Genomic DNA, 10,037 nt, shown 5'->3' with positions numbered 1-10,037 from the left:
TTGCGACGACAAAATGTCGTCGCAAAAACCCGAGTGTCGTCACAAATAACAGTTTTTTGTGACGACACGTCGTTGCAGATATGTCGTCGCAAATAATTAGTCGCAAAAAAAGTTTTTGCGACAACATATTTTTTTTTTCGACAACAAGCGTCGTTAATACACTGTTGTAAAATTCTCGTGATATGATCTTTTTTGCGACGATATTTTTCAAAATGTCGTCGCAAATAATCTTACTTTTTTGCGACGACAAGTCTAAAAACGTCGTCGCAAAAAACGGAAATAATTTTTTTTTTATAATTTTTGAAAAATTGCAATTAATTAATTTTTAATAATTTTAATTAAACATTATTATGTTACATACTGAATATAATTTATTAAGATACATTAAAAGTGAAATATAAATTAATATTAAAAACAGTAAATCTAAATAAATTTATAAAATATATTATGAATACTACATGAAGTGCATATATAATGTTCAAAAAAATACAAAAGTCTAAATAATGTGAAAAATAAAATAGTACATATAACGAAACTAATCGTCTAAGTTTGTAGCATTGCCAACAACCGAATCATCATTAGGACTGTCATCATCTGAAGAAGGCAGATCAAGAGCGTTTAGGTCAACTGGTTCTGGACGATCAATCGTAGGTAATTGGATGTTTGGCTGCAATTTAGACACCAACTCTAACATCTTCATCTGATTGTCATAAATCTTCATTTGTTCCCGGTACGATTTCTTTAAATAATGATCCACACGTGGGTCAGGTTGAGCCGATGATGTTGCGTCCGAGAATGAACCATCAGATGAAGGAGAAGCCCCGGAGTAATGCTTTTGGGAGAGCGTCGGACCCACTCCTATCTTATGTCCTCTATGCATGCCAAGAACTTGCTCCAAAACCCCATGCTCGTCAAGGGGGGGGTCTAGTCGAGCTTGCAGTAGTCTGTGTTCTCTGCATTTGTCTCTCCTCCTCCAGGGTGTTCTACATAATAAGACATTATAATTGTTTTTACGTGTTATAAAACCACTATTTCAGTATAAAAAAATTTAATATGAAAAGTAAAAATACTTATGAAAGTATGTTTCGCATCGGTATTAACCCAAGAGTCCCCGCGACGATGCATGTCCGCCCAATTGTCTATGGCAGACATCGGCTCCTGGGTCTCCGTACTGGCCTGTCAAATAAATTACATTTGTTAAAATTCTTAAATTCTAACTATATTTCAGCAGCATAACGACTTATTTTTCATATGATCCAAAAATCAAAACCTGTAAAAAAAATAACTTTAAAAGATTTCGGCACACCATAGCTGCAAGATGTGCCACCCAGAACAAGAATCACAAACATATAAATATGATAATGAAGTCAAAAAATAAGTACTAGCCTTCTTATTGCGATGCTGAGAGTACGATATCCGACCATGTAAGCTTGGATACTTTTGGTTGCTGTGACTAGTTTTATTTATCTCTGATATTTTCTGTTTATGATTAACTATAATAAGTATTAGTTACTTGAAATTATGTATAAAAAATCATTAAGTTCTAACAAATCTATAATTACTTAAAATTTGTCGCCGGAGAACCTATCGCAACAACGATCCCAATGAAGTTGATTTCTCATGTTACTCGGGAGACTTTCTCTACCATAGCGTTTGTAGTGGCGGTGCAGGGAACTTTTTCAGTCCTTGTAGTACTTTGCTGCCTCCCTATCAACAACGGACCTCAGAATGCCGTTCTTGTAGTTGTAGTCCACGTTAAACCAGTTCTTGCAAAACAGTTTCACATCATTAAAACGCATTGTTAACTATAGTATAAACTATACACATTGTCGTCGCAAATAAATTTAAAATACCGTCGCAAATACCCCACATCTGAAATTATTTACGATGACAATGTCGTTGCAAATAAATGAAAATGCCGTCACAAATACCCAACATCTGAAATTATTTGCGACGACATATTGTCGTCGCAAATAATCATTCCAACGGTCAAGCTTATTTGCGACGACAAGGAGAACACATCGTCGCAAATAGAGTGGCCTTATTTGCGACGACAAGTCGTCGCAAAAAATGAATTCTCTTTGGCGGTAAAAATCCGCGCCATTGAAAATTGCGCGCCTAAATTATTTACGATGACATTGAACTCATTAACGACGACATGCTTAATTTATTTAACGGGGGTTAATTGCGACGACATGTCGTCGCAAATAATGAAATATTTGCGACAACAAATGTCATCGCAAATAAGGTCGTCGTAAATGACCTTTTATGTTGTAGTGAGCAACTGGTAAACAGAGAGGGAGAGAGACCTCATTATATCTTTCATCTCAAGTGACGCAAGAAAGAGATCGAGAGAGAGAAGTGGGAAGGAAAGTCTAATGAGGAAGAGCTCAAATTCAAAAGCAATGAGGCAATAAGGAGGTCAAACTTGATCAGAAAAAATGAAAAGCTTTCTTCCTTTTTGGGAGTCCTCGTTATTAAGCATGTAGGGTGTCTCTTTCTCCGCCTCGAAGTTAGAGAGTTTGTACGCATTATGAGTCCATGAGAGCACGCCCAATCATAGTGTCGCCTCCTAAATTCCCCATTTTTTTGCTTAAATGAGATTCCCATGCTTCACTTCAACTCAAGTAATTACAAGACACACTACTGTCCTTATCTCTATCTCTCTCTCTCTCTCGATCGGTCAAAAACTATACTACTAGTACTCTTCCTGTCCGGTTACTTAATCCCATTACTCATTATTACAAACAATATATATATATATATATATATATATCTAACTTTTTTTTTTGATACGGAGTATTTAAACCCCTATGTGTAAATATTATTCAAAATTCACTTCACGCGGTCATGCTCCATATTCACATTATCTTTCTTATTAGGTCCATCGAATCTGCGTCACTGGCTTTTCAACTCGGAAGCTAAGGTGGGTCGGGACCAACATTATCCAAATATATGTTTGCTACATATAAGCCTTATATATGTGTAATGTTCTCAACAGTTGTATTGGCGTAAGCCTTTTGAGTTTTGTGCTTTCCACAACTTGCCGGTTTCAACATTTAAGTCGTCCCCTTTGTGAAGGTTTCTAAGGTACTGTCCCGTACAAAAATCTGGCGAGATAGATAAGTCTTTTTATGTGATGTATATAGCTATATATATATATATATATGTTTTTTGTCTTTTAACAGACTTCCATTAACAGGCCGTGTATTTGTATCTGTTGTGACATGACAACATATATAAGAAAGCTTTCCTGCTATCTGAAACTTTGTCGATCCAATACTTGTCATGGTATGTCCTCCACAACCTTTCCTGCAATCTCTTTTTTGTTAAATGATTATTATATATGTTTCTAGGAATTGTTTGTCCCTACAGACTATTATGTTTGCAAAGCTTGAGGTCCCGTTCATTTTACCGATTCGAGTTTAAAATTCGAGTTTTACTACAGTAAAAAAAATTCTCAGAAACAGTCATATCTAACTTTTTTACTACAGTAAAAAACTCTCACATAAAATCACATCTCAACTTGAATTAGAAACTCGAATCAGCGAACTAAACGGACCCTAAATATCCATTTATCATCTGTAACCTTCATAACTAGCTACCACTTAATTATCCTTTATTTATTTATTTAATTATTTTGCCTGGGTGAACTTTAAACCCCTAATTATACTCTGTGTGTGTGTCTATACGTATATACACATTTTCTAAACAGTATCACTAATTGCAATTACACCACATAAATATATCTATAGTGCATGCATCACCACTATGAGTTATAGCGGTGAGATAGTTTAATTTGTAGAGAAGTTTTTTCTTTTAAAGTTAATACAATAAGAATTCATACTGAAAGCCTTAACTAATATGAGTACAAATAATCTTGACCAAATAAAGGATTACTAAACGCTAAGCTGGGCCACATGATTCAAACATTTTGCCGTGGTGGGAGCTGTTAAGAGTATCTTTATTACTAGTCAAAAACTGGCAATTGTGGTAAATTTAGAAGCAGTAAGATCTTCTGGTAAGTCTTGCTCTATTATCTGTATATATACAGCTCTAGCAAAGCTTTATGTACTATAACTAATTCTAATCCGTTAAAATTAGTTAGATGTATTGCTGCACAATTCTATACCACTTATCATGAGATTCTATTAGTTTTGAAAATAAAAAATAAAAATTGCTTCTCTTAGGCTTTTTTTTCTTTTCCCTTCTACTTTGTATGCTATATGTTTGTGCCCCCACACTTTCTCCCCCAAGTCCATCACAACACGCACGCGCGCTCGAAATCTTCCCTAGTTCATTTAACACAACAAAGTACGTAGGCCAGTACTATTAGGAAACCTTTCACGTACCAGTTTGAATGTCTGATACTAGTCTACGCCAAATAACAATATATTCATATGACACCATAATAAATTGAAGTCAACAAAATGATATATTCCAGTTTTAAAAATTTCCAAGTCTAAGCCTTGTACTTGGCATTCAGATTCAAAAAGTACTTTCTTAGCAATATTCACGCCAAGAGGGCATACTTCAAACTCATATAATGTAGCTAAGCATATATAGAATCGGAATGAAGAAATGGGGAAGATGATTTATATATCTTCCATCCAAAAAAAATATAACATTAAAAAAAGAAATCCTTGAGATTATATTATATATGCTACTTCTTGTAGAACATACAATGATATTCATATATCTACATGGACAAAGGGTTACATTAAACCTTTCAAAGATGAAATTTCAGCTTCGACAAGGCTAAAACATATTCCACAAGTGCCTCAAAGTCCGCCTATATGTAATATAATTAACAACCTTATTCTGTAGCATATATTGGTCTAATAACTACTAATTATAGTTGTCTCTAGTATATCAATCAATACAAAGGGCACAAGAAGTCGATAACATCCCTTAAAGCAATACGTACGGTACTTCCCATATTTTTCTTATTATATATGTACAGCAACGCGGATTAATAGCAGTACTTCTTTTAATTTCCCTCCACTGTAACTTCCTATATATCTTGATTAATTAGTAATATGTATATCATCAACTAAATTATACTGTATAGTAGTAATTTTTATTTGATAAGTACTTTGTCACTTCCATAGATCAATCTGGCAACTGGTGGAGGTGGACGTGGACGCGTAATCCTGCGCGATTTCGGGCCTTTTGGACTGATCATTGTTCATATGTTCAGCCACATGAAAAACATTATGAGCTGCCCTTGTAATTTCCTTGGAAGCAATATCCTGGTCATGGCTGAGCTGAGAAGCAACAAACTTGTCTAGAACTCTCCAATCCGTGACCTGATCGACCGCTTGCTCGCTATTGATAACGTTGTTTGTGATGCTGAAAAGTGAGTTCAAGTTCTGCTGGTTGTTGTTGTTGCTTTGTTGCTGATCTTCTTGTGTCAGCGTCGAGGACTGCATAGCGGTACTCGCAGCCGTGTTTCTATCATAGCCGGCGTATGGGACTTTGGGGCTCTCCAATTGCGGGAGCTGAAAGAAAGGGTCTGCAGGCATAATGTTGTTGCTGTATTGCAATTCAAGCTCTTGTTTGCAGGCGTAGTGATGGTGATGGTGGTGGGGAATATTGTATGACGCGATCAAGGCCGAGGGGTGATGAGAGATTCGCCGCGGGGACTCCAGTTGGTCCGGCATGAAGGAGACTTGGTCGTCGTACCAACACGGCGATTCGTAGTCGCCGACTTTTCTCATTGTTGGCATCCTCTTCTTGAACACCCGACACACAACCCATCCTTCTTCCTGGTGCAATTAAATTCGGTTTAGAGATCGTATGTATAGCAGAAAGAGAGTTGTTGATAAAAAAAAAAATTAAAACTAAATAATAAAACGCAAGAAAAATGCAAAATTCAAGATACATATTACAAACAACGTGTGAACCTTATCGGGAACTAATATAATATAGGTGTAGGACTAGATTATATTAATAAGTCATGTGTTTCTTGTCATTTTTGTTCTCTGTTCGAATTTATAAACTCACTAGATGAATATTATTAATATGATAAAGATCATCCTCTAGTTATATAATTGACCTAAATAATAGGATACTTAAAAGAAGATGGTGACAAATTACACTAAAGAAATATAGTATATAGGCTAGTTAAGAAGAGTAACAGTTTTGTTCCGTGATGTCATTCCATGGTTTAATGTATATGTGTGTGTGTGTGTGTGTGTGTGTGTGTGTGTTAGGATTAAGAAGTAGAACAAGAATATTTAGTATTTTCTTTTAGAAAATTTTCTACTGAGCCAGTTTTCACATATAATTAATAGAGCTTCTGATCATATTCTGTACAGGTAATTAATATTAATGGTAGATGAGTTCACATTTCGTCCAAAACTTCACAAGTGCTATTGATAATGAGATAAAAGGAAACTGATAAAAATGCATGTATTTTGAATCAGATTTTTTTTTTCCATATTTCATCCCCCCAAAAATAAAATAAAATAACTTGCCTGAGGAGTTCCATTTTCGTTGGTTTCTAGTCTGTACTCATGCATGATCCAATCAGATTTTTGGCCATTGGGAGCTCGGCCTTTATAAAACACCAAGGTCTTTCTCATGCCAATCAGGTTATGCCTTGAATATATGGCCTTGTCTCTTCCCGTAGCTTTCCAGAATCCAGCTTTTGTGGCTCTATTTGTGCGAGTTCCAGTTGGGTACTTCTTATCTTTGTGACTAAAAAAGTACCACTCATTTTGCTCTTCAGTTCCTATTTTGCACAGTTCTGCTCATTAATGGGAAAATCATCAATTTAATTTTATGATGTACTAGAAAGATCGTTCAAATTGGGTACTTCTTATCTTTGTGACTAAAAATATATACATATATATATGTATATATTTTTCTTTCTTTCACTCCTTAATTAATATAATATATAATTAGAAAAAGAAATCAGTTAGAGAAGTAGCGTAACCTTGAAGATCCCATGGCTCAATCTTGTAAAGATCTACATCTTTGATGACATCTAGATCGATTCTTTTGGAAGCAATCTTTTTCCTCAGATAATAATCAACCAGTTCCTCATCTGTGGGATGAAATCGGAAACCCGGCGGTACATGTGAAAAAGTATTCATGCTATTATATCTTTCCAAATGATCAAAACCTGCATGCATTTAAAGCGCCAAAAACAATATAAATATATAATTGAGCTATACGTTGATTAATCTAAAATTTAGGGCTGTAGTCATGAACAAAAAACAAGAGCTATACATATATTTTTCAAACATAAGGCACATAACTTATAAAAATAGTTAATTTAAGCTACAAACACCAAATTCATTAAGCATGCAAAAGTAGTAACATTGAGCCAACAATAGTTATATGATTCCCATATATTTAGTGTTTAAATTTTTAAACACTTGACTTCCCTAAAATATAAACGCTGCCTAGTTGCGCGGTCTTTATAATCCCTAAAACAAATCAAAAGAAAGCATACGATTTTGCCATTTCCAGTTTTATTAATATTAATGTAGACAATGTCATTTGAAATTATCTAAATTACCCTAGCAGGAACCATTTCTTCATCATGTTCAACATGATCGATATAAGGCAATCATTACACCCACCGGGTTCCTTTTAAAATGAACTAATTGTAACTTAAAAATATGCAGGTTCGTAAAACTAGGAAATAAGTTTTCAGTGAAAATCATTTAAATGATTTTTTTTTTCTGTTTTACTGTTTTTAATATTTGAGAAGACACGAGAAAATGCATATTTGCATTGACTTTTGACAGTTTTACAAGTCTTGTCATAAACATTTAATGAACAAACATCAAAAGCATATTATTCACTTGGATTGATACTAGAAACTCTACAGTTAGTAATAATTTGTTCAATTCTAACCCTGCAGCTAGACTTATTAGCAAGGAAAAACGAACTTTAGCTACATCTCAATAGTATTGACTATATAAGGATCAATACGTTGGGATCTTGAGCAGATCGAGAATGTCTTCTTGATCTTCTTCTCCTGTTTTTTCTTTTTCTTTTTTTTTTTTTTGTGAATGATGAATTAAGACAAAGAATATCTAATTGATTATATAATCTGCTCAACTAGTTATCGCAAATAAAATGTTGAGGGCTAAAAACAAGCATTTATGCAACTCTAAAAGAAATGTATAAACCAACATTTTGTAATGGTAGTCACCAACACATATAGGTGACGTTATTAATGTAATCCTTTTAGATCTACTTTTTCTCTCTATTTGAGATTTCAAATCTTAATTACTAACTATCCGAAAAAATTATTTTCCTAGGTAATAGGGCATGAATATGTATCTAAAATTTCTTAAATGGTGGTATCTGACTAAATTAAATCTCATAATCATATGTGCAGCGTTCTTATTCTCCAATTGAAGATGGATTGGTATGGAACTAAACGTAATAATAAGAAGAGAATGTAGATGCAAAAGAACAAATTGAGAGACTAAGAATTTACTTTGAGGAAAAAAATAAAAAGAAACTTCTTGGGTTATGTACAAATAAACTAGTTACTCACCTTTCGAAAATCATTTATGCAAAAGAGATAAAAATAAGCTATTATATAAACGTACTTGCAGACAATACTAGATGATTTTGAATAATGAAATATCCCAGATAGAATTTTCAATATTATTAAAGAATGATAGAAATATTTTCATAAATTTGATGTATAATATCCGATTTTTAATACTCACAAAAACATCCTATCACATATGTTTTTTTCCAATCAAATGAAAATCATATTATCAAATAAGAAAATATGGCATTTTATGTATTCCCTATAAACAAAAATTGGAGAATTTATACAAGACATCTTCCATATGTAATAGATTCAACAACAATCAAGAACAATGAATGATAATAATCATGTTTACGACCAAGAAGAAAGTAAAGGTTTCATGTTAGGAAAGGCATAAATGATGTTGCTTTTCTTCCACTTGATGTTTGATGGTTTGAGACAAACGATTCATTATTCTCCTTAGCACTAGTGTTTTGTACTACAGCATGAAATCCATGATCAAACCTGCTAGGAAAGATTTGCATAAAACCCGCATAATATTTTTTGAAAATTGTACATAAAAAATATTGGTCCCGTTATATATAGTAAACCAAGACATAATATTCCTTGAAAAAGGAAAGGCTCAAAACAAAAGTAAAAGATATATAAAAAGAAAAAAAAAAAAAAAAAGGACAAATGCTTGTGGGCGTGGATGAATGTGTTTTCTGATATATTGCTACTAATGGTGGTAGACCTTATCATTTATCTAAATCTCAAAGAAAAACCAACATCAAAACTCAAACATCCAGATCATCATGAATTCTTCTTTTCTTTTAACAGATCGATGATTAAACTAGCTAATAATCACTGCTTAAGGTGCAACAAAAGTGTCATTCCTCCACTTAATTAGTATAGTTATCATCAAAGGAAAACATTCATCACATGCATGATTAAGCCTAATTAGATCAAGTGGCAGATGAGAAATTAAGAGAATAAGAAGAGATCATGAATCCAAAATGGAATTAAGAAAAGGGAGAGAGTGGCAATAACACACAACCTTAACGATTGTACGGACCACAAATTTCTTTTCCAAGCTAAACAATTATAGCTAGCCAATTAGCAATTCCTTCCTCAGATCTGGTTGAAGCCCAGCTTGCGATTGTATCCCACCTATGATCAGCTCACGGACAACAGGCACTTTTTAAGCTTGGCTTTCGTCACTCTTTTTCTTTTTTAACTTTTTCCCACTAAATAGCAGACAAAAAAGTACAGAAAGAAAGAAGCCAAAAGAACAACAAACAAACAAGCAAGGAAAGAAGGAACAATGATAGTATTCCTCGGGAATTGAACTGAACTGAACTGATGAACCCTTTCAACCCTAACTATTGTCCTCCCAAGAAGCAGTTTGTATTGTCATGTAGCTGTCGAGGGATCAAGAGAGAGAGAGAGAGAGATAATAGAAAGAGATCAGATCCCGAGGAATATAACCAATAGGAGCTAGAGGGAATAAAAGGTTTCAAGAATGGGAAAACGG

The 10,037-nt window shown here is 33.9% G+C and overlaps 1 protein-coding gene across 1 annotated transcript; it reads right to left on the bottom strand.

Annotated features, from left to right (window-relative positions):
• Positions 1-4,784: 4,784 nt before the first annotated feature.
• LOC21401962 (NAC domain-containing protein 7) lies at positions 4,785-7,100 on the bottom strand. The gene is made up of 3 exons (XM_024163861.1): positions 6,941-7,100; positions 6,480-6,751; positions 4,785-5,768 (listed from the first exon to the last, which is right to left on the bottom strand). The coding sequence occupies exons 1-3, from the start codon at positions 7,098-7,100 to the stop codon at positions 5,100-5,102; spliced, it is 1,101 nt and encodes a 366-aa protein (XP_024019629.1). The 3' UTR covers positions 4,785-5,099.
• Positions 7,101-10,037: the final 2,937 nt, after the last annotated feature.

The sequence above is a fragment of the Morus notabilis genome, unplaced genomic scaffold, assembly GCF_000414095.1.
Source record: "Morus notabilis unplaced genomic scaffold, ASM41409v2 Scaffold3, whole genome shotgun sequence".
NCBI classification, from domain to species: Eukaryota; Viridiplantae; Streptophyta; class Magnoliopsida; order Rosales; family Moraceae; genus Morus; species Morus notabilis.
This window is presented reverse-complemented; position numbering and strand designations above follow the sequence as displayed.

What these genes read in the sequence shown, in the direction of transcription:
- LOC21401962 (XM_024163861.1), bottom strand. Translation starts at nt 7,100, where the DNA reads ATGAATACTTTTTCACATGTACCGCCGGGTTTCCGATTTCATCCCACA. An exon ending in TGAGCCATGGGATCTTCAAG is followed by an intron (nt 6,752 to 6,940) that starts GTTACGCTACTT and finishes ATTAATGAGCAG; the next exon opens with AACTGTGCAAAATAGGAACT. An exon ending in ACGAAAATGGAACTCCTCAG is followed by an intron (nt 5,769 to 6,479) that starts GCAAGTTATTTT and finishes TAATTGCACCAG; the next exon opens with GAAGAAGGATGGGTTGTGTG.